The sequence below is a fragment of the Erithacus rubecula genome (genome assembly GCF_903797595.1).
Source record: "Erithacus rubecula genome assembly, chromosome: 8".
Classification (NCBI taxonomy): domain Eukaryota; kingdom Metazoa; phylum Chordata; class Aves; order Passeriformes; family Muscicapidae; genus Erithacus; species Erithacus rubecula.
Genome location: NC_136659.1, coordinates 30,284,933 through 30,312,659, shown reverse-complemented (window position 1 = coordinate 30,312,659; position 27,727 = coordinate 30,284,933). Strand labels below are relative to the sequence as shown.

The 27,727-nt window shown below is 38.0% G+C and overlaps 1 protein-coding gene across 10 annotated transcripts in view; it reads left to right on the top strand.

Annotated features, from left to right (window-relative positions):
- The window catches only part of NCKAP5 (NCK associated protein 5), a 364,594-nt gene that overhangs the window by 267,216 nt on the left and 69,651 nt on the right, over nucleotides 1-27,727 (top strand). For all 10 annotated transcript variants that reach the window (XR_013774902.1, XM_079311233.1, XM_079311234.1 and 7 more), the window contains 3 exons: nucleotides 5,837-5,905; nucleotides 11,778-11,816; nucleotides 17,128-17,247. Coding sequence is in view for 9 of the 10 variants with exons in the window: in XM_079311233.1 (XP_079167359.1) it covers nucleotides 5,837-5,905; nucleotides 11,778-11,816; nucleotides 17,128-17,247 (228 nt within the window). In the remaining variant the exon portion in view is untranslated. The remainder of the gene's footprint in view (nucleotides 1-5,836; nucleotides 5,906-11,777; nucleotides 11,817-17,127; nucleotides 17,248-27,727) is intronic.

Genomic DNA, 27,727 nt, shown 5'->3' with positions numbered 1-27,727 from the left:
GACAGGAAAAGCTTTCTGTGCTCTGAGCCCCATCCAGGACTGTGGGTGGGAGTCCCTCCCTGCAAACTGCTAAAAATCTGCAGATAAATGAGCAAGTTCTGTGTTCTGGTCTTTGACAGCATGAAATCAACTCAAATTTTAAAACTGTTGCATAATTTCTGCTGTAAATTCATGTTTAAATACATGAATCTGCTCATCAATAATTGGTGAGGCACCATAAGAAGCTGCACAGACCTTGGGCTGCTTTTTGCTTGCAGCATTGAAACCCAAGGGTTTTTTGTAACCTTAAGTGGTTATGTTAGTTTCCTGATGTTGAATAAATACATTCTGATTTCTGACATACAATAGAAGGTTGTACTGCTCTCTGTGAGTCTACAAACCCAGAGACAGCACAGCTATAGCAGAGATGTCAGGGGAGGTAGACTGCTTTTGAGATTTAATATTTTGTTAACAATAAAGAATTAAAAAAAAAAACTATTGTTGAAGTTGTGAATTGAAAGAATGATCCCCACCAGTGCTGCCCAATAAGGTATAATGTGGCCTTTTTATAGACAGAACTGTAATTGACACTTGTATGGTTCTATGTTTTTATTATTTAATATCACATGTATTACTTCCATGCCGTGTTTTAAATGAATGGGAATTAAACAGCAGCTGAGTATTTCAGATAAAATATGTCAAATGTTTTAAGTGGGGTTAAATATAACAGGCTATTAAAAATAAAAGAGAAAATGATGCTACTGAGAAGGCTAAGTGTTTTGAAGCAAGGGTGAAAAGCCTGGGTGTCATCAAATCACTAATTTGTTTCTTTTTGTCATTTTGGTTTTTTTTCTCCCATCTCCATGATCCAGAAGAAATAGTTAAGACTAGAACATTTGAATAAAAAAAGCACTTTAGTTAATTATTATTCTACTAAATTCACTGATTATCTAATCAGTAGGTAGCACTCCCTAATCTCAGTGTCCTGGGGATGTAGAGCAGGGAGCAGAGCTGTTCAACAGGGAGATGCTCCATGGTTGCACAAGCTTTGATCTATTGTGGAAAAAGTGTAAAGGACAAGGTGGAAACATCCACATGTTGGCAGGTGGCCTTGAGGTGCAGTTCCCATTTTACTCCTAGAAAAGAGCTGTCTTTGCTAATATAAAAGGGACTGGAAGGTGGCCAGTGGAAATGCTGTTATGGTGCTAGAATTAAATTAAGGCTTTTGTTGCTACAATTACATTGATTTTAAAGCACAAATGTAATTTTCAGCTCTTCAGCATGACCAGTATGAGTATGGTGTTAAACTTTTCTCTGACAATTTGTTGGATTAGTCTTTCAAAAGACAAATTTTCTGCATAGCAGGGATAGAAACATGCAAAAAGTTCCCTGTGACCAAAGACACAGAGGTGGTTCAAGTGGTAAACTCTTCCTAGAACAGCAGCTTACCAAAAGTGCTCCAAGGACCTAAGGAAAACATGCAACAGCATCACTTCTTTGCCAACAAAAGGGTTTGACCTCTCATGTGCTGTAGGAAATTGTGGCTACAGAAGGATACAGAATCAGAGGCTGAAAGCAGGAAAAAATTGCTGAGTACATTTGAAGTGCTTGGACAGCTCTTAATACACTGCACTGGGCATGACAAATGAATGTCTGTGTAAATCAATAGAGCTTCCTATAAATGGACAAACAGTTTAGTATGAATAACAAAGGAGTGCACATGGTAACAGTGGGGTAGCATTCTGTCAGGGATTTTAAAGTTCACTGTCATAACTTTGTTCCTCTTGACCTTTATTGATGATACCTTCAGAGCATGCTGAGCTGCTAACTAGATGTACAACCTTTAGACCTTCATCTCCTGCCCATGACTAGATGATCTTTAAAGGTCCTTTCGATCCAAACCAGCCTGTGATTCTGTGATCTCCTCTTCCCTTAGTGCAAAATGCATATCATTCCCTGCTTTCTTCTTTCCACCCCCTCCCATCCTTTAGTTTCATCTCAGCTCTGAGACAAAGCTTGAGTAAGGAAAACTGTCTTGTAGATAATTCTCTTTTAGTCATGCTTCTCTTTTATTCATGTGTCCTAGTAGAAAATTCAATGTTTTAATTAATTTTGTTGTCATTACAAAAGCTTCTGTTGAAGCATCAGGTGTGTAGGCTTTTATTAACTTTGAAACCATGCAAACAGCTGCCCCACAGGAGAAAATATCTATGGGAGAGAGAAAGCTATTAGCTGGCTCAAAGAATTTTTATCATTACCAGGGCTGTTTTTAATCCTGAAGAAGGAATTAAAATCAGTTGACAAAGTCTCTCATAATGACTGTATGTTAGCAGTGGTTTCAATTCAAGACAGCCTGTTTTGTTCAAGCAGTCTGAAGTTTTACCTTTCAAACTCCATCTCACAATTCAGAACCATGTTGTCTCTAATTCAGGAATTGGAGGCTGCTTCGCATTAGCCAAATCATCTTTAAATTTTCCAGTGTTGGGTGTTTTTTTCTGGTTCAAAATACTTTCTTCCATATCAGAACTGGGAGGGACTATGTCTATTTTGACATTTTAGGATCCTTGAATCTGGAATGATCCAAAAGCAGCATGTACTGATGTTTCATTTAGTGGTAAGTTATGCCACAGTTACTTTTGTCTGACTGAATGCTGCTGAATGCTACTTTGTGAACTGTCCCCCCAAGAAATGATCTGTGTGCCTGAGGTGCTGGTGGCAGGCACTGAGAGTTCATTTGTGCTGGGCTGCATTCAGTGCTAGCAAAGCTGAGGGACAGAGAATGATTGTTCATTTCTGTATGTGACATTAAATATACAGAAATTCCTAGAGCACAGCTATGCCTAAAAGGAATCACTATAGAAATCAGAAGGGCAAGGACTCTGAGTTGCTTGTTCTCAGCAAGCTGAGATTTCCCTGCACAGTCCCCTGCCATGGGTGGCATTAGTGGCTGCAGTGGGGTCAGAACTGTCACTGCCCCTATGTGCCTGCAAGTGTGCAAAAGCTTTCCAGCTGTGAGAACAGAGGGGGAATTCCTCCTGCAGCTTATCCTTCTCCAAGTGTGGCCTGAAAATAAAAATGGAAATTTAATAGCAGTTTCCTTCGAGGAGATGTACTCTGCTTAACTGCAAAGGATGCCCAGAATATGCAACATGAGAGGAAGGCAGATCCTTTGGAGCAAAAATTGAGCAGCCTTACAATAACATCAAAACCCAGTGATTTCTGTTGAATAAATGAAGGTTTGGATTAGGAGGCAGGGTTTTGAGACTGTAAATGCTATTACAAATTCTCCAAATGAATACTTTTGGGGGAATGAGGATTATTATCAAGTATTTGGTTGCACTGTAGAGTGATTTAATACATCAAGTACTGGTTTCTTCATGTTATGGGAACTGGCAGAATCTAAAGCAAAGTCAGTCAAGTGTTCCCTTCTAGTCAAGTCCTCATTACAAAAATGCCAAATAAATAGGCAGATTTGCTTGGCAATCAAGAAGCACAAGAGTCAAGCTAACATTGACTGCATTACATCCTTTCCCTACAATTTTAAAACCAGTGGTGTGAGAATTGTTTTTATGATACAGATGTTTCCACTGTGGATTGATAAGAGCTGAAATGTAGCATTTATTTATAATGCTGTCAGGTTTAGATTTCCTAATTTTGGTAGCCTGTTTGTAATGGAATAGCTTGCTGAAATCAGAGGTTCAGTGAACAGATCCAGGAAGATGTAACATTCCATTTAACAGCATTCCAAAACATGGAGTGAGAAGCATGGGGAGCTCTCTGTGTATTTCATGTAGTACAAGTGTGTGCTGTAGTTCTTGCACACATTTCTGTGTGTAAGCAGTCTGTCCAAACTATTTTAGGATAAAATCATACAATGTATTTTTATGTAATAAAAATGAAAAGTAAAATTAAAATCCATAAGTGTATCAATATGTGTGAGTGGAAGTATGTACAGGCTAATCCTTTGTTGATTGCTTCAAAACAGTAAGAATTTCTTTTGGATCACATTATAGGGGGATATTCATAGAGAAAACATCTGAAAATCTTTAACTCAGGAATATTTTTATGTAGCAAATATCTCTTTATTTTATCAATCAATCTGCAAGAATGTGTCTGTAAAAGCAAACTGTGGCCTCTTCTGGAGGAATATTTACCCTCCAGCTTCTTATTCTGATTTCTTGCTGCTGCTTTTGCTTTTGCAGCTTCTTCTTCTACTTTGCCACTTTTGCATCTGCCACTTTTTGCTGCCTCATCTCACAGTGCTCTCTGTTGGATCACCCATAGACTTTTTATAGCCATATGTTGAACCCATTCATAGGTGACATTGTGAAAATATGATGCAGAGCATTTTACCACCTTTGCTGGCTTTAATTGTACCCTGGAGATAAAGCACAGATTCTGCACACTTGCTTATTTAGACTTTTAAATAAGTAAACTCTATATGCCCTCGTTTCTTACCACACTTTTGCTCCTCAATCTCTTTCAAGATTCTGGATAATAGTGTACATTTGCTTTTGCTTCCTAGCCTTACTTTTGTGATTCAGCTGAATTTGAAATTTTTACTAATGAATCAATTTAATAGACTTTGGGATTCCTATTTTGTTGATTCAATGGTTTTTTTAACAAGGAAGAGAAGACTGTGCATCTTTCACAGCACACAGCACATTACATTATTTTTCCTCTAAAACTACAAATGTTAACAGTATTTATCACTGTTGTTTTGTTTAACCACAGTTCCTTTGAAACAGCACTTGTTAAAGTTTTATAGGTCAACAGAAGGTTAAAGGAATGCAAGTACTGTAAATTGCATAATAGTTGTAATTATGGGAATGTATTGATTTTGGTGTTATGGTTATGTGATGGGAAGTTATGCATGGGAGGCAGAGAGATTTCTAGAGCCAGTTTTAACTCATAGATTTATATATATCTATTGTTTTAGTTTCTCAGTCTTTAAGAGAAAACTAGTTGAAACTTGCTCTGATGAAACTGCATCACACTTAGGAGATTTTCCTTTTCCCATACTGTGAGAATTCCTAAAGTCAATATAGATATATAGAGAGAAATACTTTAATTTATTGTGATTTACTTACCAGATTGTGCTATTTTTAAGTTTTCACTATGCAAAAATATGAGCATAATGAAAACTAAAGAGAGATGAAAGGCTCTGTTGCACAGGAATTTTTATCATATTTAAAATTACATATGTGGGAGAAAAAAAATCTGGCTTTAAGACTACATTTAGATGTAGGAAAATACCTCTCACTCTTGAAATAATTGGATTTTATTTGTAAGTAAAGACTATTAAATTTATCAGGGTCACTTAAAGGATGTAATAATTCAATTAGTTGTAGAATGACCTGTGCATGGGGGGTTCCCCAGTGCAGAAACCAGGCTTGAGAGGGGCTGCCACAGTTAAAGTTTACATGATGTTGGCTTTAGTTTCCCTGTAGTGGATAATGATGGTGGCTGCCTCTGTTTGAGTCCAAGTTCTCAGGCAGGAAATTCCCTCTAAACAGAAAAGAGAGAGGAAGAGAAGAGCTGTCAATATCTTTTGTAGTGTTTCATTGCCAGCTCTATTGCACCTGACAAGGTGAGATGGTGGACATACATGGAATATCTGCCATGATATTGTTCTAAATTGTAATGCAGGGTGTGAATAGTCTCATAAATGAATGTCACTTCTGCTTTAACTCAAAGCATCAACCTGCAGCAAAATAAATCGTAGGGTGCATTTTATTCTGGGTCTTGAACAAGTACAGTAGGTAAGCCCCCCTGAGGATTTTTATGAATTCTCATGTGGTAAAATATATCCTTTGCTAAATTTACATATTTACTTATTTATTCCATTTTTCTGTAGGCAGAGAATTCAGCGCTGGCTCTGGAAAATGAAAATCAGAGAGAACAGTATGAAAGATGTCTCGATGAGGTAAGGTAGATAAAAAGGTTGTTCTTACCTGCTGCTATAATTAAATTAATACAAATTAATCTCTCCCTCTCTTAGAAGGCTGACATTGTTCTGCAATTTTTGTATTACCTCACTCCAATTAATTCCAAGAACATGTGTCTGGCAGTCAAAGGTGTTGTCCTCCATGACCTCTGCTGTAAATCCTGTTTTGACCACAGCTCTTCACTGAAAAGCTGATATCCCTGTGACCAATACATAGAACTGGTTTGCTTTCATTAGGAGGAGATTATCATTTGCCTGTCAGGTGCTGTGCACTGCTTTTCTGCAAAGTGGAACAGGTGTGGTAGTGGCTTCCCCCAACAAGAATCCCTCAGCTTTCCCATGCAATCCATTCCTTGTCCCTGGAATTGAGCCTATCAGCTCCTCCTTAGGGTTACATACACAGCTTTTCATGCTGGTTTTTTTCCAGCTGTTGGCTAGGTCAGAGCTTCAGTCACAGCTAGAATATAATTCACCCCTCACTTACTGTCTGAGCACTCCAGCAATGCCAGCATTCCAGAAATGTCTGCTCTGCATGGAGTTTTCTCCACACTGGTACTGATGCTCCCTTGTTCCTCCCAATAAGGCTCTTCAACTTGCCTCAGAGTTTACAGCAGTTTTAAAGCTCTTAGTGGCTCGAAGAGTTGCTTGCTAGAAATCATTTACCCATTCCATAATAAGTATGTGCTGTGGCATAAGTAATCAGCTGGCATGCAAACAAAACAAGAACTTCAGCTGTACCTAAGAGAGAAGAGTGCGTGAGCAAGCAAAAACCCAGGGCAGAGGACAATTCCAGTCTTCCCACCAGCCTTTTACATTTTTAATTGGCATCTGCTGAAGTGTAAGAAGCCTGAGCAATACAGCTCTGGAACAAGAAACCTCCAGTTCAGTGCAGATTTTTAGGGCAAAAACCAAATATGCCACAGTGGCTTATTTTTGTCAGGGAATTTACAGATACTCCTTTCCCCTGGGTCATGCCCTGCCCATTCTGTGGCTCTGGGGTAGGAGCAGAACCTGTTTCTGCAGTGGCCAGAGTCACTCTTTCAGTGGACACTCAAACCATGCTTGGATGTCTTGGTGATAAAGTGGAATTACCATATAATTGCTAACTTCTCTTTAAATTACAAAGCCTGACTTAAAATTATTTTCTGATTGTCTAGGACAAAAGCTGCTTACATAATTAGTTTTGGAAATGAGTGAAGCACTGTACCTGTCCATTTCAGCAAAGCACCCCATGCAGATTATAAGGACAGAAAACATGTTTTTATTCTGTTTGCAGTCACAGGGTTGTTTTTCATACACTGTTTCAGTTTAAAGATCATATAGTTAGATCAAACTATGCTCTGAACTTTATGATCTTCAACATTATATGGACTGTTTTCAGTTCTTCTGTATTATCACAGCTGTATCCATCTTCTCTCACTGTGTCAACTTTTTCAGGAGGAAGTTCTTCTCACCACCTGTGGGTTTGGGCTTCTCTGTTTTGGTTTTTGTTTCTCTCATTCTTTGCTTGTGCTTTTCACAATGCCTTGGCAGAGTCACTGTAACCAGCACTGTTTCAGCTGACAAAGCTTAGACCTAATTCCTTTGGTCACTGGGGTGAGGAAGTTGTTGCCACTGACTGAAGCCAGAAAACCATCTTTGATAATTGCAAATTCTGCAGGAATCCCAGGTCAGCATCCATTGGGCACTTTCCTGTGGTGGAGCTGCCCAAGAAATCACACATTCTCACCCTCTTTCTTTATAGTAACAATAGAGAGAATAGGAAATAAGACACAAATTTAATTAGTTAATAACCAAGAAATCCTTTCCAGATAGGGATTGTTACTGGAGATCTTAAGCAAATAAAATGCCTTCCGTAAAGATTTTTTTAAAAAATTAATATATTTTAAAATATTTCCACTGGAAACTTTCTTTTCTTGGGGGTTTTAAGTCCAATGGTCGCTCTGCTCATAACTCATCTTACACCAGCCCCTCTTCTTGAAAGTGAAAATGTCTTCATCTCTTCCCTAGTCTGGCTCTGAGAAGCTGCTCAGTGTTTTTAGGAGCAGATGTATTTCAGGAACAGCTGGGTATCTGTCTGTGCTGCTGCCCCACTTTGCTCTGGGGCACCTGGCAGGTTTGGAGTGAGGAGCAGAGCTGTTCTGGGACACAGGGCTGTGATCACACCCAAACCTGAGACACTGAAACGTCTGAGTGCCTGCTACAGCCATGATTTTCACTTTTAAATGTTGCCTCTGTGACAGAGTGACAGGACACTTGCCATGCACATTGCTCTCTGCTCAGGTGTTGGTGGCCATTGATCTGAATATGAAGGAAGCCAAAATAACCACTGTGGTTCTTCTGTCTGTGCAAAGAGATACCAGGGCTGAGTTTTTAAAGCTATGCTTGCCATTATTTTCTCTCATTTTTCTTTTTTTCTTTTTAATCAGTTATTTTAAATAGTATTTTCATGCATATAATGCCCTAGTTTTAATATTGCATAAATGCCTGCAACTGTGACATAAAAATGCATGCTCTATAATCATTTTCATGGTAAAATTCAGTGAAACTCAAATGTTCAGAGAGATTAAATCTGAAAAGCATATGACTCAAGCTGAGCAGAGTCCTTTATGAATTTTAACAATTATTCACTGATTTTAAAATAATTGTTCATCTCTGAAGTGTAAATGTAAAAAACTTGGAACAGTATTTGGAAAAAGGTGTCATTGAAATGTTCCAGTACTTGATAAATAAGAAAAGAGCTTATTTAATTTCAGATATACTCCATAAATGTATCTTTCTGTTGCTGAAAAATTTAATGCAGAACCCAAGATTGCCTTCCTGTACCTTTGGGCTTTGAGGTTAACATGCTTAATGCCAGTTTCCTATTGTGGAATTCAGCTGTCAGTTTATTGGTAGGTGGCAATGTCATGGTTATTCACATCACTGTGCCAACTGAGATTTCTGTCAAAGCTTCACCATATTCACATGCAGGAAATTATGCAACTTGGGGTAGTTGGTATTTTTGCTGATGTTTTAAGAATTAACTAATCAAAAATGCAGAGTTATCTTAAAAAAAAAGGCATTCTGTTTTTTAAGATTTGAATAAAAGATAAATCTTTTCTTTTAGTACACTTGCAATGTCTTTGTGCATATGGAATCATACATTAAAGGCAGCTGTGTAAAATCTCAGTACTTGTAAAAGGCATAACAGATGTTGCATTAGGGTGTCTTTTCTTTGATTCATTCTTTCATACCTTTTCTATTAAGACCACTTTATGACATATATTTGTAAACATAATTGCCTAAGGAAAAACTTTTATCTCTTTTATTGCAAACCAGAAAAGGAAACATCACCTGAAGATCTTGACTATTAAGTTCCAAGGGAAGTCAGGCAGTGTGAAAGCAAGGAGTGTCATCTTCTGCAGAACAGCAGAACAAGGAACCAGCCAGCTCTGTTCTATTCCTTGTTTCACCTTGATTAGCTGCAGTTATCACAGGTCAAGCAATTTTAAAGCCTGCTTTTTACTGGGATTGAGTCACAGTTGGGCCTCATATAGGTGGGAACTTCACATTTTAACACTTTCTGCATCTCAGAAGTCAATTCCTCTGCCTTCAATGATCACAGTTTCCACAGTTTTTGGTAGTTGTGACTATCAGTTTTGTGGAGCTGGTTCACGTTGCTCATTCACATCCATGGTGTCTCCAATACCTGTAAGTTAAAATGAAGTTGATTGTTGAGTTTAGCAGCTTATTTCCATATGCTGTAGGAGTAGAATGTCAACCTCATTTGAAAGGCAAACATTTGGCTATGATTCCACTTATTGAGTGCTAAATTAATTTTAGTAACTGCAAAACATTTCACTGAAGGCTTCCCACCTCTGTTCCTGCTGAGTACCAAAAATACAGACCTGAAAATCTTGAATTGTAATGACAAAACAGTTTGCCAAGTTGCTAGATAATGGAAAAAAATAGTCACACTTTTCTAAAGAGCCTGGTTACATATCTTTCTTACTGAGTTCCATGGAAGCTATGGATCATTGGCAGGTACTTCCATTTAGACACCTATCTTCACTGAAAAGCTGGAAAATTTGTCATATATGCATCAACAGGCTCAGGTTTTTTTCCCTTTGGAATATTATGCCATTTACACTCCTCTGTACAATATGTAAAGCTGTAGGAGTAATTTTGTAGGCTATGCTGTTGTGAGTGACTAGTGCACACTTCAAAGAACCTTTTAGTTCTTCCTTGGTAAAGTAACTCCGTGTCAGAAAGTAAAGAAATAATGTATTCACTATGGTTTGTTCAATTTTCAGGTAGAGCAAACAGACCTTAAAGCACCTGCCAGAAGGAACAGTGTGGGATGGAGAGCCTGAGAGCCTGCAGGGCAAGGCACATGGGCTTTCAAAACCCTAGCATGTTTACTTCTGTTGGTTATTACTGTTCTAATATTAGTCTGTGTCTTCTGTTAAATCATGTATAGAGCTATTCTTTTGGAGTTCTTCCACGGGCTGCCTGAAGTTAGGGACCAGCCTGGAAAGGAAATTTGATACTAGGCAATTTTATGAGTGTGAATCCAATGTAGCTTTTGTATCTAGCAAAAGTAAATTATTTACAAAAGTGAATTAGCTGCTGCAGCTCTTTGCTCCCATCTGAGTTTATATCAGTGGTGGTGAGGGTTTTGTTTAATTTACCAAGAGTAACAAGAATCAATGCAGATTTAGTGACACCTGCATAAATTTTACTGTAATTTCTGTAAACTGAAACCAAAACAAAAATCTCTTTTCTAAGAGAAACATTTCTACTTGCTTTACCTAAATGCAGGAGCAAAATGAGAAGTCAGCACATTGGGTGATAACATGTGCATGTGTGGTGTTGAACCTTCAAGTTAAACAGCATCAACAGAAAATCTTACCTCAGTCTTTCTTTCTCTCCCTCCTTCTTCCACCTCACTGCCCCTATCCTTGCTGGTAAATATAAATTAGAGAGGATGTATAAAATAAATAACTTCAAAAATTCCCTGTTGAATATATAGTTCTGCTAATCAATGGTGTGCAATCTCTTTCAAGTCAATTGTGCTATGTGGGGTGAATGCCTCCCAACCACATTTCGATGACAGTGGGGTCTTTAATTTTCTGTGGCACTTTATGGTTTCTGCTTGTCATGATAGATGTACCATTTTGTCAATATTTAATCAAGAAACAATTAAACTTCATGAAAACATTCAGGCCTCCATCCTTGCTAAAAATCTGCTCTAGTGAATGCAGTCAATCCATGCTGATGCACTCCAGCCTCACACAGAGCTGTGGAGGTTTAATCTACTGCAAAGAGATGACAGAAGTTAACCAAATGCCCCTCATGTCACACTGCAGTTGATACAGTGCACATTTCTTATCATGAGGACTAGCACAAAAGTAGTTGATGTGATTTCAACACATCACATTTCATCACATGTATTCTTACTGGTATTATCTGAATAAAATACTAGTAAATTATGAAAATTCTAGAAATGGTGGTGGTTGTAGATGGAAAGTGGGGTGTAAAGCCACTGGTAACTGTGAAACCAATACAGTGAATGTTTATAACAATCTTTTAACTTTTGTGAACATCCTCACTGGCAAAGCATGAGACAAGATTAAAAAAATCTTAGGATAAACTTGACTTAGGATAAACACAACTTAGCAAAAAATCAAAACATCAGCGTATTATCAACACCCTTCTCATTCTGAATCCCAAGGGCAGCACTGTAACAGCTACTGAGAGGAAATTAACCCTGCCCTAGCTGAAACCAGGACAGGCCACAAAAGAAGGAATTGTCATGCATACACACACATGATAACATATGTAAATTTGTTTACTTTTTTTCTTTCAGGTAGCTAATCAGGTTGTTCAGGCTCTACTTACTCAAAAGGTAAGTTTTGATTTGGGGATTTTCAGTGTAACTTAAAGCTTGCAGATGTTCATTGTTTATTTGAGAGATATGTATATATCCTTAAATAGTATACATTTTTAAACTATGTTCACACATTCAGTAAGCAAGGGAAGTACTGCACAGGAAAAATACTTGCAGGGTAATTGCAAGCCTGGCACAATGAAAAGATTCACTGTGGTTTCTACAGAGATCTGTTCTGCATCAAGTCATGTCTGAAGTTTTAGTTTTCTGAAGTGGTCTTTGAGTTAAGCACCATTCTGTGATATCATTTTGCCAGGGGGAGAAAGAGGGAAAGACAAACAGAATATAAAGTTCTATAACCATAAGCTATAAGCATTTCAATATTCATGGAATGATCCTTGGTGAGGTCTAGACCACTTGATGGATGTGGCATTATTAAAATGCTTTGGATCATTTAGTTTTAAAAAGATGATTTGGAAAGAGACATGAATGCAGTCTTTTAAAGCAGATAGTGCAAAGGAGAATATAAACTGTTTTGTCTGCACTTAATGACAGGACAAGTAATAATATACTTAAAATGCAGTAAGAAACACCAAGTTAAGATAATAGAAAAAACTCTTGCCACATGCACAAAAGTGTTCTAGGTGCAAACAGTTTTTGAGGGCTGGCTCCAAATCCTCCCTTTTTGGACATGATTCTGCACAGCAGGACCTCATTCAGAATGCTCCCTGCAAAGGGAAGAGTGGGGACAGAGGGGACAGGCAGGGTTGGAACTATCATTGCTCATCCCATGATTTTTTGATGCACAACAAAGTTTTTTACCCTGGAAGAGGGATGCTGCCTTCCAGCAGCTGGAAATGCTGCAGCTCAGAGGGGATTTGTGCAAGCCATGACATCCAGGGAAGTTTCCCTGCTGCTGGCTGTGCTGTGCTTCTCTGTTTACACGTAGCAGTAGGGTCTGTGCATCATCAGAGCACTGCAGAGCTGCTCCTGTGACACCTGCTAGAAATATAACTAGAGGTATTTTCTAAAAAAATCCCAAATATGTGTTTCAATACAGTCTGAATGATAATGGAGGTATTTTCTCATGTTAATATACACAAAAAACTCATACACATTTTGTATTATAAAACCATGTGTGGTGAAATACTCACCAGAGGATTAATCTCAATATATTAATCTCTAGTTTGGGAATATTTTGTCTGTTTCCCAAATGGAGAGAGGAGCTTCCTGATTCCCTTTGCAAAGGTATCAGATATTTTGATGACTACATACTTCCTCAGTAATTAATCCTTCCAAACCCAGAGGAACCAAGGAGTTCCTAAGGATACAATAAAAACAGATCTGAATACATTTAATAAAATGATTTACTTAGGGTTGATGGGATTTAACAGCTGCTTACCTATTACTGAGTAATAACAGCTAATTTAATATCCATAGAAAGAGGAAAGAGAGTACTTTTCTAAATGCTAATGAATATTAACTGTTATAGTGCTCCTGACACCGTTCATACAAGTCCTTTTATAAGAAAAGACAGGAGCACAATAGCATACAATAAAGAGGAAATTGCACTCCTCACACCAGTCCCAAAAGGGGAGATATCAGAACCCAAAGAGTAGCTGCAAACAGATAAATCTACCACGATGCAGCTGAGCAGTGAGACAGAGTCAGTCATGCCACAGAGAGATAACACACCTCTGGAGCAGAGCAGGACATGAGGAAAGGCTGAGACTTTCACAAAAGGAGAAGAGTGATTTTTACAGTAGCACACACTGCGTGGGCTTTGCTGTGAATTTGAAATCATCCCTCCAGGACTAATTTTCACTGAAATTAAGTACATGCTGTAACATAACGAGTAAAGTGCTGGGTACTCACCAGGATGTGCAGAGACTCTGATCCCACTGAGAGATTCTGGTGACACAAATTGAGTGAGCAAAGCTTGAGTGATTTATCAATGTCACTGAATCCTTGAAATGGAATTACAGTCTTAAACGTTCACTTTTCAAGTATGTAATTTGTTACAATACATGTAGAGTTTCTTGAACATGAGAGGCTTTTTTTGGTGTGACTGGAGAAACTGCATTAAATTGAATTGGTGCTGAGTTAGCCACGCAGCATAATTTCACAATTTTATGTAGCAAAATTCTATGGATTTTCTACCACTTACTAATAGAAAATTTTGCCTCTAGGAAATTTGAGAAGTCAGACATTCAACAAAATTAACTTAGGCAAATCTGTATGCTATAATACTGAGAACATCCATTCTTTCTCCTTCTACCCAAAGACTTCTCATATAACATGAGCTGATTGGACTGCTGAGAACTGGATTTTTAAATTTTTTCCCCCATGTAAGCCCTGGATCAGCAGTTTGAAATTTGAGCTGAACCTTTTAATTAAATAATTTTTGACCTGTGTATCTACTTCTTGCATTGTAATCTCCTCCATAGGAGTGTATTCAGGAGATTACTCTTTTTACTCTGAGTTCTGTATGAAAGCTATTTCTCCATTTTCAACAATTAAATAAAAAATAAATGAATTAAGTATTAGTTAAAGCAGAAAGAAGCATGTACAGAGGGAGAGAAGTGTTTTTCTGGAACCTCTGCTGAGGGCATTGGATCCCATTTTGGAGAAGAGTGAGTCTCATTCACACTGAAAAGATAAGGCAAGACCACAGAGATGCTCAGATATCACTATACTGAAACCCTAGGAGTACTTTAAATATTTAGGAGATTGCTACCTTAATAGCTAGTTGTTTTGCCCACAGGAGAGGAATTATATGCTTCAGACATTTGATAGTTGTATTAATTGGTAATTTTAAGACTTCAGGTTTCTAAACTCAGACTTTATTTTACCAGAATACTGCTACCTTTATGTGCCTCATTTCTCCTCTGTGCTATGTGTGGCATTACCACTGGCAGGGTTTATAGCATCTGGGTGGGTAATCTACTATCTTATATTTCACTTTTTTATAGAAATTCTAAAGTTTGAAACATAAATCTTACTGTTTTAAAACTGTAAGATGGGAATGTTTTGGGCAGAGGCCTTGCTAAGATTTAATTTTTTTTCTACACTGTTAGTTTCTGTGAGTCATTTTTCCTGTTCAGTGCCCTTAGTAGTCTTGAAATGTTGAGCACTGTCGTAACAGCCAAGGCTCAGTTTTAAATTCTCTGATTTGTGAAAGACAGATAATGATGGGTCTTGATGCTTGCAATCTCCATTCCTAATAGAGATTGCCTTGTGCAAGACCAGGGATAAGAGGTCTCACTGACAGGAAACAAAGCTTCAGGGCTTTAGAAATCATCAGCCTCAAGATTTTTGGAGGGTTGTGTTGGAAGGCTCTTGCAATTTCAACTGAACAGCCACTTGACAGCCACCTAAAACAAATGTTATAAAACCATCAGGAGAAAATAAGTGCATTCATCCAGTATTCATAAAATCTGATACATATGCATAAAAAGATGTTTACAGTTTTCTGGGAGTCTCAAGATGAACATATTTTATTGTGTGTTCACCTCTTATAACCTCAGTGCTGGTTACAGCAGAGACTGGAGCAACTGTAGGAATTTAAGCAACATCTGACTGCAATTTCCCCCTCTGAGTTGTTTTCTCATCAAGCCAGGTCATCATGTTGTTAATGGCATTGACAGGACAGCATATGGGGGTGCTGAAGCCTGTTTCCCCTCCTTCACATGAGCTAGGCAATACCATAGGGCAGCAAATGTCCTAAATTCAAATAAGGGTGAGTATTTTGCAGATGTAAATTTAAAACAAACAAGCAAACAAACCAGATATAGCTGCAGCTTATTATTTTTTACATATAATCTTTATTAGAAGGCTGCCTTTCCTGGTTTGTGAAGCTCTCTTACAGCTGCACTAAATATGCTGAAAAGCTGTGTCAGATTCTGCACTGTCTCCAAAATCCTCTCTCTGACAGAATCCTGTGCTCCTTCAGGTGACCAGGAAAAGCAGGTTTTACACTGAAGATGGATAGACAGAGATAGATAGGAGATAGATAGACAGACAGACAGATAGATAGATAGGTGATAGATGGATAGACAGATGATAGATAGATAGATAGATAGATAGATAGATAGATAGATAGATAGATAGATAGATAAATAGATAGACAGATAGAGATAGACAGACAGACAGACAGATAGATAGATAGATAGATAGATAGATAGATAGATAGATGATAGATAGATAGATAGATAGATAGATAGATAGATAGATAGATAGATAGATAATTAGCTGTATCTGAAAGACATTATTGGCTTAACTGGTTTTAAACTCCTCCTCTACTTCTAATGGCCAATTTAAAGTATTTTTCATAGAATCATGGAATTGCTTGTATTGCAAAGGACCCTTAAGATCATCAAGTCCAGCCATTAACCCAGTGCTGCCATCCCACCAAACCATGTCCCCAAGTGCCACATCTACACAGCTTTTAAATCCCTCCAGGGGTGATGACTCCACCACCTGTCCCAATGCTTGACAGCCCATTCCATGAGAAATATTTCCTAATTTATAGCCTGAAGCTCTCCTGGAGGCCATTCCAGAGGCCATTTCCTCTTGTCCTATCAGTTTCTGCTTGGGAGAAGAGACCAATGCCCATCTGGCATCTGCCCATCTCTTTTTTTTTTTTTTTTTTTTTTTTTTTTTGCTCCACTGCCCTTCCCTGCACTCACTCAGCCCCTCAGTGCCTTTCTGTAGAGAGGGGCCCAGAACTGGACACAGCACTTGAGGTGTGGACTCAGCAGTACCCAGTACAGAGGGACAATCATTGTCCTGCTGGCCACACTATTTTCATTTCATTTCTTGCCCCCCTGGGCACATTCTGGGGTGTCTGGGCACACACAGCCCATCCACATCAGGCACAGCAATGCTGACTTGGTTGTTCCAGAAAAAGCAAGGAAGGGATCAGACTTTAGAAGAGTATCTTGAAGGCACAGTGCCACTTTGAACTTCTGCCTGGTTTGATATAGCTTATGCATTTTATTTAACTCATGCTTATTACAATATTCATATATTAATTGCTGCTTTATGCTCTTTGTCAGCTGCAAAATGGAGCACATTGCTAGCAAAGTCATTTTTATGCAAACAGAAGACTCTGAAAGGAGGCTCCAGGTAGCTACTGTTTGTCATTGCAAGATTTTCTTTAATGTTATAATGGATGATCAAACAACCAGAGAAACTGAAGTAGCACATTTTTCTGATTTATACTACATTGAAATTTGTGTGTTTATTTCTCCTTAGCATCTGACATTAGGGCTTTTTATGTTCTTCTGTTACCTGCTTTCTAATCTTACTGTTTTCCCTTGTGCTGCAGGGTCTGAGGGAGGAATGTATAAAGCTGAAAATGAGAGTTTTTGATCTGGAACAACAGAATCGAACTTTAAGTGTGCTTTTCCAGCAGAAAGTCAAACCAGCTTCTGACCTCCTCCTTCAGGTAGGAAATGGCCTTTGCAGGAAGCGAGCTGTGAGCTTTATAGTTCTTAAAATTATGAAATACTTCTCTTTTCAAGGCTATGGCAGTAAGTGGGAAATGACAGTTGATAGATTTAATATATTAGAAGAATATCTGTTATCTGTACTGTGATCCCATTGAAACTGAAAATGTGTGCCAGTGAGCTCTGATATTGCATGGAAATCTGGAGAGAGGAGCACACCTGCAGTGTAACTTACTTTTTTAGGTGATTCTTTGCTATGATAAATGGAATGATATGGGTTCATTATCCCTCTGCAGGGGAGAAGCTCGTATTCCTTAACATCCTGCTTGATGGTGAACAATGTAATTTCCTGTGAGAAGACAGCCCATTTATTTAACTTTTGCCATATGTGATACTGTCCTGGTTTCAGCTTACTTGCAAGGGTTTAAGTACATCTTCACCAGCTTAGAGAGATTTTTTTGCCAATGTTTTATAGTAGGGTATAGCTGAGAAACCAATTGACCCATGTCTTGCTCATTTGCCATTCTGGAATACTAAGAGATGTTTCAGTATCCTTCTTCATTTGGCAGTGTCTGTTATTGAGAATGAACCCATCACTTTATAATATTTTTGTAGAAGTAGAATGGCTTTGCACAAGTTCCAACAAATCTGACCATGAGCTAGAAGAACAGCAAATGAGGACTAATTAGAACTTTGCAGGACATGTTGCACAGAAGTCACACACTGCACATTCATTATTACAGATGCAGTTCCTATTCCCAATTCCTTGTGTGGCAACAACAAAACCAAGTTATTCTGGGAATGCTACAGAAGTGTTATATAGCATCTGAAATGTGGGATCAACACTTTGACTTGAGATCCTTGAAACTGGATTTTGCAGCAGCTCTGAAAAAAAAAAAGCTGAGAGATGAACCTGCACCAGGTGGTAGAAAGAACCAAATGATCTAACACATTTTCCTGAGGGATTCAAATTATTTTATGTCATTGTTCTTGCACAGTTTGGCAGGAAAGAATATACATAGGTTTTTTTCCTCCTCTTTTCACTTGATTTGTCATTATTAGCTGAGGACAAAAGGGAATTAAGTTCATTCAGAAAGTCCAGATCTCCCTGGAGCAAAATTTGCTGCTATGTCTGTTCTCTTGCTATCAAAATGTTTTAACCCACCAGGTACAAAAAAAGCAGAGAATGAAATGCAGTATACATGTTAAAACACTTCACTTGTCTCTTTTTTACAAAAAACCATCCAAACCAAACAAAACAGGAAATCTATGAGTTTCCAGAATTTTAATTATCCTCTAATTATACTCTAGACTTGAATAAATGGCATGTAGTCTGTGATCTTGCAGCCTGTGATGCAGTATCTGAAGAAGGATGTTTTCTTAGGACTGAAATTGAGCAAATACTGTTGTGTGCATGCATAAAATTAAAGAGCAGTTTACATTATGTCTTCTTGGAAGTGCACACAGCCCAGATTTAGAGCAGGAGGTAAATATTGGTTTAAATGTGTCACTCTAGAGAAAAGTTATAAATATGTGCTTAAGGACATTCCTGTTAGATCATGACCCCAATCAAGGGAATGAGCAAATTCTGCTAACTGGGGGTGGGAGCATGGGATGGTTTCACCTTTCCTGTACCCTCTGATATAATACAATTCAATTTTATTTAATGCTGATCTCATCCTAGGTGTAGCCACACTCAGTAAAACTACAGATTTTGAAGAATGCCATGGTAGAGGGCACAAGCTAAAAATAAATAATGTTAGCTACTTTTTCTGCATATCAGCATCTGTGATTTTGTTATATATTACCATAAAATTATCCCATATTTGACAGAAAGAGATTCTTGTATTACAGAGCAAGCTTATTTTTAAGCAGTAAACATTTTGACTTCTCAGTTTTCATCAGAAATATAGATTTCTTTTTCTAAAAAACAAAATTTAAAGTTAAGTATAGATTTCCCCATTGCTCTAAGGTTTTGTGTGTATGATTGCAAGCAAATAATACATGATTCATATGTCTTATGTTCATATGTCTTACCAGATCATTCACTCTTTTTTTCCAGTGTATGGATGTAGTGGATGGTTCAAGTGTTTTGAATTTGACTGCAGATCAATGACTTGCACACCACACCAATTGCTCTGAGTTGCTTTTGCTCATGCTTCTTACACAATTCAAAGGAAACACTCATTTTGCTCCCAATTTAAAAAAAAAATTAAATTCATGTCACACAGTTTTCATGGCTGCCTCAGGAATCCTGCACTATAGAAAGGCTGTTAAAAGTATTGCTTTTACATGCATTTACAAAAAGTGTGAGTGCTCATGAAGCTGAAGGGCCTAGCAGTGTTTTTGAAGCAATGTGTGTTGAGATATTGTGACTGTGTGTTGCCATGTGAGTTCTTTGGTACCAGGAATTTTGGTGTGCCTGCTGCCTGCAGGGAGTGGCACAGAAGCTGTGGCACCCCTGTCATGAAAGATAAGTAATGCAGTCTCTGATGCAAAATTTTAGGATGATAAAAAGATAATTCAGGCTTTTTTCTCTTCACCTCTGATACTGTAGACATTTTTAAGAGCTGCCCTTTCTTTCTGGGAACATTCTTTGTAGCTGAAGTGTGTGATTTACAGAGGCAGTACTAGAATAGATAAATAAAGTGCAGGCTGATTATCTTTTTTTTTCATTATTGTTATTTTTTAATATTCAGGAAATCTCTCTCTTTTAAAATGATGAAGCCTTGAAAAAGTGTTTTGTGTCAGCACCATCTGAGAAATTGCAATGGTTATAGTTAAAACCTAGCACAAAAGAGTAGCTTCTGCCCAAGCAGCCTTCATTCTCCTCTGTTAATGTGGTTGCTAAAAAGATGTTAAATTCTGCCTGTCATAGCAAGAGAGGTTGGGAAAGAAAATCAGGAACTCCATTTTAGTGACCCACCTTGTACATCACCTGCAAGTGAGACAAAGAATTTGGGATAATAGTCAAAGATTTAAAGCTGGGTAGAGGAAAAACAATTACAAGTAAAGAGAGAAATCTGTGGAAGTGATATGTAGGAGGATGCTAAAGGGATAAGACAGGGATCAGGGGTTGCCTTCTTATAAATATCCCTTTTTTAAAGTTTTTTTTATATTATATAGCTCTGTTTACATAAATTTAAGATGTTTGCTAGATGAATTGTTCCCATAGGAGAAATCCTGCTTTCACTTTTTACCCAGAAAGTTGTTGTCACAGGGCATTTTAATTAACCATGCAGGATTTTTCAGTGAAAATGGATGAAGAAGTTGCAAGTACCAAAATTTATTGAGTTGATTTATTTGATTAAATAAGTAATAAAATTTTTATAGTTGGGAAAGTATAAGATAATATTTCTAATCATAAGATTTACAATATCCCTGATCTTAAACTATATTTTATTTGCCATTTGATTTCCATCATAAAAATTCTACTTTATCAACCCCAGAATCAAGCAGGGAGAGTCTCCTGAAGCATCTATTTTCTCCTTGTGTTTCTCTGGCTAAATTACTTATATTTATTACTCATGGACCATCCACACTGTTTAATTTTACACCTAAAATTTTGTCTAAAACTCTACACCACAGAGTGTTGAATTCTCAGGTGGTCAGGTTAAATAATAATTTCTTTGTGATGACTGCATTGGTATGAGCCCTTTTAATAACCTGACAGCTCTGCCCTGATGTACAGGACAGAGTGTGGCTGTACAGACTGTGATGGAAGCAGTTGCACAACTTAGCAGGAAGGGGTAAATTGCACCAATGCCATTATTATTTATGGGAGGAAGAAGAGGGCACCTAATTGCCCTAAGACCTGACAAAAGGAGATGGAATGTCTGGGCTCAGAGCCTGACCTCTGGTGCAGACATCATCAGACATGATGAAGTCTGAATGCAGGAGGTTAAAAGTGAGCTTGCATTGCTTTACAGCAATGAGATCTGTGTAATATTCAAGTGTTTCAAACAGTAGGTGTTTGAGGGTTTGAAATTAAACCTAAAGATCATCCCACACTGTTAGGAACAGTCTGTCAGTGTTCCAGTACCTTTCTGTAAGTGGATTGTTTTGTGCCCTGTAGCTGTAGAATTTCCTTCTCACAGAGTCAGGTGCCTGCAGGCTCTCCAGGGAGCAGGCAAGCTTGATACCAAATCAGCAAAGTGTTTTTAAGGCTGTGAAAGTCCTGCAGCTGACCTACTTATTTGCTTACTTCACATTTATTCCTCTGTAGCCATCAGATTGTCAGGGCACTCCTTTCTGCAAGTCTTCAGGAAAGTTCCACCTTCAGAACAAACTTTGTCCTTTTCTCCTCTGTAAACACATAAACATAAATAAGGCAGCATCTGTAGTGAATATTTCCTTACTCAGAAATCAAGTCTGGTGGCTTGAAGGAGAAATTAATTCCAGATCTGTTAATTTCTTCAGCAGTAATTGAATACTGCTTGCAGGTTAAGACAATCCCCAGGGCTGTATCTACAGAGAAGAAGGTGATCACATAAATGTAAAGCATGTTTGAGATATATTAAGTTTAAACTAGTACATTAACCTTTATCCAAGAATTACTTTACTAGCAGAACCCCTTTAAAGGAGTGTAAGAGTGGATTTTACTCTATTTATGGCTCTCAGAAGATTTCAGGCTGTAGCCCTGCTGGATTGATTCCTCCAGGTCAAGGCTACCAACGTGCACAGTTACCCTGCTCCAGGATCTTCAGGAGCCTCCAGCCTTGTAGCCATCAGAAATTATAAAAATGCTTCTGTTTATCATGAATCAAGACAGCAATCTAGTATGGAACACTCACGTTTTTTGAGACTTTTAAGAACAAATTAAAGAACATTCTTATGTGAGGATGGTGATATCACTGTTTCCAATCTTGCATTACTTCAGTAAACTCTTATCTACTTAAAATTTGTTCCATGTCCTCACTCACCAATAATATCTGAAAAGACACAAATACAAAACTTTGAAAGTCTGTATTTCATCTCAGCTTAAATCATCAACATGTAATAATACATTATAAACCATATTTATTACTTGCCCTGCTTGCAGCTCCATATATATGCTGAAGAAATATTACAGAGATAAAATATTTAGGGGAGCCAATTGCTTAGATAAATGGGTGACCAAAAAAATCAGTGATGAGGGAAGGAAAGGAAACACTCCCCTTCTGGAGGAACTCCATCTAGTCTCCCTAAGCCATATGATTTCTGGATTTGAATGCACAGGAGCTGCACAACACCTGAAAGAATTTGGTTTTGTACCTGACAGGCAGCCAGGCCTGGAAGGAGCTCCCAGATGAGCAGGATGATAAAGGAGCAAAAATGTTTGTTATAGATGGTGGAATGAGAGGAGAGGTAGGGCAAGATCCCTCACAACAGACCAAACTAAAGCAAAGCTCAGTGAGAGGCTCAGTGGAGAACAGAATATTATTAACAGGGACCTGCTCCATCAGGAATTTGTGTTGTGGTGATTTACCTTCTTGTCACACTGTTGTCCCTTGTTTCAGCAATTCAATTCTTGCCAATTTGCTCTCAAACAAAATCAAAACATTAACTTAGGCTCCCAGGGCATGTAGCTCTGATGAGAATGATAATGCTTTTAAGAGAAAATGACCCCCAGCTGCTCAGCATTCCTCTATCCAAGTATTTTAACTAGCCTGGAGAGGTTCCACAGAAAACCAATGAAAGGCTTTGCACATAAGCCAAACATGACGTTCTGTGATGCAGTTTTAAATAGATAAATTTCAGCTACCAAGTCTAAAAATGATCCATTTCCATTGTCCTGATGAAAATAAATTGCTACAGCTATAGCAAAACCAGCAAATCAAACGAGCAAATATTTTCAGGAAAGCCACAAGTGATCCTTGGTGAAGTATTTATGAATGATTTTGACTGAGGAGAGCAATATTTTTTAAGTTTTGAAGAAATGTAAAGAGAATATTCAAGAGCAAAGAGAGTATTTCAGAATAAGCACGTGTCAGGAGAATGGTGGGGCTGTACTGATGTGACAGGTCTGGACAACAAGAGTGAGATTTTACTGCCAAGTTTTAGACAAAGAAAAATAAGCAACTGACACTGACTGAACCAACAATTTTTCTTTATTCTATGCATAGATTTTTATTATCAGTGATGATCCACATGATGGCAGGAATCCAATATGGCATTTGAAACCCTAAGCAAGTATGTGGACAGAGTAATTACATAGAAGAATACTGTTCACATTTTTTTCCTTTACTATGTATATTCCATATGTGATTAACTTTTAAAAAGGCAGGAAATCCACAATAAGAAAGAATATTGCTGCATCCCTTTCCAAACCTGCCTTGTGCTTCACACTTGTAATAAACATTAAAAAGACATGCTTTTTTATACATGCAGTTATATTTAACCTACAGCAATGCTTAAATTGAGGCTGCTCTTTCAGCCTGTTCTGTTTGTTGAATATATTAACAAGATTTATTAGCAACTTTCCATGTGAATCCCTGCATAAATGGTCAAGTGTAAGTACAGAGATTGCTTAGAGACTGGTTGTGAATTTAGTGAAAACCCTGAGTTACTCATGTGTTTATATTTTGTGTGAACAACACATCCATGTGTTGTCTGATATGTTTCAGGTTTTGCAGTTTGCAGTTTATTTATTTTAGTATATAGTTGCTATATTTAAGTCAAGAGTCAGTCATTCAGATTTCCTTTCTAAATGGAAAAAATCTCATGGACATTCTGATAGCAGAAGTTAGCATGGATTTGTTCTAATGTTATCACAATATATGATGTGGTACCTATGAGCCATGTGCTACATATAAAAGTACAAGTTCAAATCATCAGGTCAGCCTTTAAAGCCTCCCCCATTTTGGATTTCACAGTGGAATAAAAAACAGTAGCCACTGCAAGTCCTGTTTAAATGCAGTGTACTCATGCAGGGTAATTGTTTCCTTGTCATGGTGCATATTTCACACTCTGGAACTATCAAATGGAATACCAAAAGATTGTATAAAATTAATTCAAAGATTTAAAGGGCTCTGTCTTGTGGTAAAGTGGGAATCTATTGAAATTCTAAAGCACTACAGAATTATAACCTTTGTTATTGCAGATCTATGATTTTCTTTTTATTACGCTAATGGAACTAAGCATGTAGTTCATTCTTATTTTCTTAAAACTTTGAGATTTAATGAAGGGATAACTATGCAAAAGCATATATGGAACAAATAATAGATAAAGTATTAATTTCATCTGTTATTACACTTAATACATATAAGACTTCATTTATATTTTACTTTATTGCTGTGGTTTTGTTACTGTTATTTAAGTGCAGTGGCACTTTGAAAATGTGAAGCAATACAGAATCATGGCTCTTTTACTGAGAAATAGGTGTGCCAATAAGTGCTCTGCTCCATAACATTTAAACTGTTCAGATTATATAAGGCCTGTGTGAATTGCTAGTAATGTAAAATTACACATCCATCAAATGAAACAAACTAACATTATGCTAAGTGGGTTGAAGCACATAAGATTACTCAATAGGTATTTTCTGTTGCCATCTGTTATGGAAAAAAAAAAAATTCCTGTTATATACTTTATATTTTTTATGTATTCTTACAGATACTGCACATAGAAAAAGGGGTTGATAATTAGAATAAAACGTTACTCATAATGAATCATAAAACACCTAAGAAACCAACCCCATCTTTTAGTATTGAGTTTTACTAATGCTCTCCTTTGTTTCCCAAATGACCTATCTTCTTTAATGATAGTTTGGATACTGGTAAGATTCAAATTCTCATCCAAAGGCCGTGGCACTATTGACTAAATCTCTGTTGACTTCGCTGAGAATGTGAAATACTGTATTGCAAGATAAAATCAGCACAAGGTGCTCAGTGAAACTGAAGAGTCCATTAGTGCCTTAACTCTTAAATTACCATCTGGGTATCTCTCTTGATAAGGAGGAGCTGAAAGGAAAAGTTACCTTTGTCATTAAATCTTTAACAATGTGATATTGACAGCCTTGAGGGGTTTTTTCTGTATTTTTAGCATTTTTAGACTGTATCCCTGCTCCTTTCTTTCTCTAGATGTGGGCAGGCTGTGTTCCATTAGTCACTAAGCAATGTCTGGGTGCAGGAAGGGGCAGTGATTTGTCTGTGTCCTGTGTGCATCACAAGGGCATCTGCAACATTATGAATTAAACTCCATCTTACTGCATTAGAAGTATGGAAAACAGACTGCCAAAGTAATGGCATCATGAATTAATAGCAGTGCTTTAAAAATCTCAGATATACTCCCACTCTTCAGCTCATCTTTCTGGTATACAATTTCAGAAATGAGCTACTTAATTTTGTAATGTTTTGATCCTAAATTTTTATATTCAGTTATATTTTAAAATCAGAAATGCTCAATCTTTTTTTTTTTTTTTTTTTAAGTTTCCATTACTTACTATTAACTGTTTTTCTCTAAATATGCCTTGTGTACTTTTCCTGTACAGTAGATGCAGGCACAGACACGGGTCTAGGCACAATTATTATGAATTATAGATACTGCAAGTGTGAGCATGAATCAGAGATTAGCATTGTGTTTTAGAGACTCACTTAGATTTATTCCACTAAATGATCCCTAGGAGATCTTGACAAAAATTAGAAATATGGGCACTCTCTGCCCTGTCACCAGTCTTCACCTGGTGCTTGCTCCCAGGGGAATAACAAATGGATTTAACCTTTCATTTAGGGCTTCAGGTCCTTCATTCACATGGGACCAGACTTTCAAGTGCTCAGGCATTGTGCTGAGCTCTTCTGAAAATCTGGCTACTGCCAGAATGGGAGCTGATCCCTTTTGAAATTCCTATATAATACCTCCTTAAGCCCGGCTTTTATCCACAGTGAAAAACGATCATTTCACAAGGGCACAGGTTCCCATTCAGGAGTTAGCTGGCACAGAGGGTTTGCAGCTCTCAGCCACCTGAGCCAGAGGCAAAGCTCCCAGCCTGGGCCAGGCTGCCTCTGGCTGAGGCTGCCAGAGGGATTTTTCCATGCCAGGACTAATCCTAGCCCTCCCAAGGCCAGTCCAGGTCCAGGGTGCCTTTCCTGCAGGGGCACAGCTTGGCTGGGAGCAGGGACTGGCATCTCTCCTTTTCCATTTCCTGGTGTTCCTATGGCTGGGGCAGGGAGGGGCAGATGGGCAGATGGACAGATGGACAGATGGACAGGGCAGTGCAGGGCTGTGTCTCAGGCCATCCCTGCCCCCTCCCTGCTCAGCCCCCCTCCCTCCTCACCTGAGCTTCAGCTGTACCTGGCCAGGCTGATGGGGAGATCCCTCTCATGACTCCAGAGCAGTTGATGGAATTCCAGAGGCTTGATATCCTTACTGGGATCATCAGGTGTCCAGAGTTGTGCTGTGTCCTACACAAGCCCTGAGCTTTTGATCTGTCAGGATAAACCTCAGAGAACTTGAAGTGACACCTGGAGGTGTTGTGGTCAATTTGAGGCTTTCAAGAGTGAAATACCACTGGAAATGCACACTTGTGACCATCTAGAAGCTTTATTTCTGAAAAGCTGTAGAAGTCTGGGAAGCCTATGGGGTGATTCCTGTCCTGGCAGAAATTATTTTTATTTCAGTAGGAGAAGTGAAGCCAATAATTCCTACCAGCTGGGAATGTACCCACTTTTTCTTTCTAAATCATACTTTTGAGTAAGTGCTTTGAGGAAAAGAAATAGAATCAAGTACCTTGTATCCAGGTATTCAAGAAAAGAGCCTCTTCTTATTAGAAATTATTCTGTCAGAGACAAAAACAATGCATTAGAGTTGGAGAGAAAATACGTATGTGAAAGCCTTAAACTAACAATAAAAGCATTTCTTGCAACTCTCCTCCTACTTTTAAACTCCTTTCAATCCACATGACATTTCAACAGTATTACATACACACACAAAAAAAAAAAAAAAAAAAAAAAAAGATTTGAAAAAAAAAAGAGGGTGGAGGAATGGAGAAATTTTTTAATGCATAATACTGAGGCAAAGAAAATATGGCCTGTTCAACATTAACCTTGACAAATTTGTGCTCTTGTAATTTAAATGAATGAACCTTTCCAGTGCCTAGATTGCTGGACCTTGGGAAACAGCAGTGAGGAAGGATTGTAAAACAGCAACGCCCATCTCTCTTAAGTTATTGTTTTTGAGTAAATGAATGATTTCAGTGAAATCCAAATAAGGATGAATTGCTCACTTGAATCCCCAGTTCACAGCCAATGAACTTCCCTGTGAAACAGAGCTTGCCCTCCTAGGTTGCCATGTATTGATCTAAAACATCTTCCCTGAGCCTTCTCTCTCCTTTTCCTCCTACAGGCAAAAGGTTAGTGTTAGATAATAGTATTAATTTTCCAGACATCTGCACATGTTTTAATAGCCTTTAGAAGGTTTGAAATGGTTTCTGTTTGACCACCACAGGGCTAAAATGCCATTAAGACTTGGATTGTAGCAATACATAACAATCATAGCCCTGTAGCT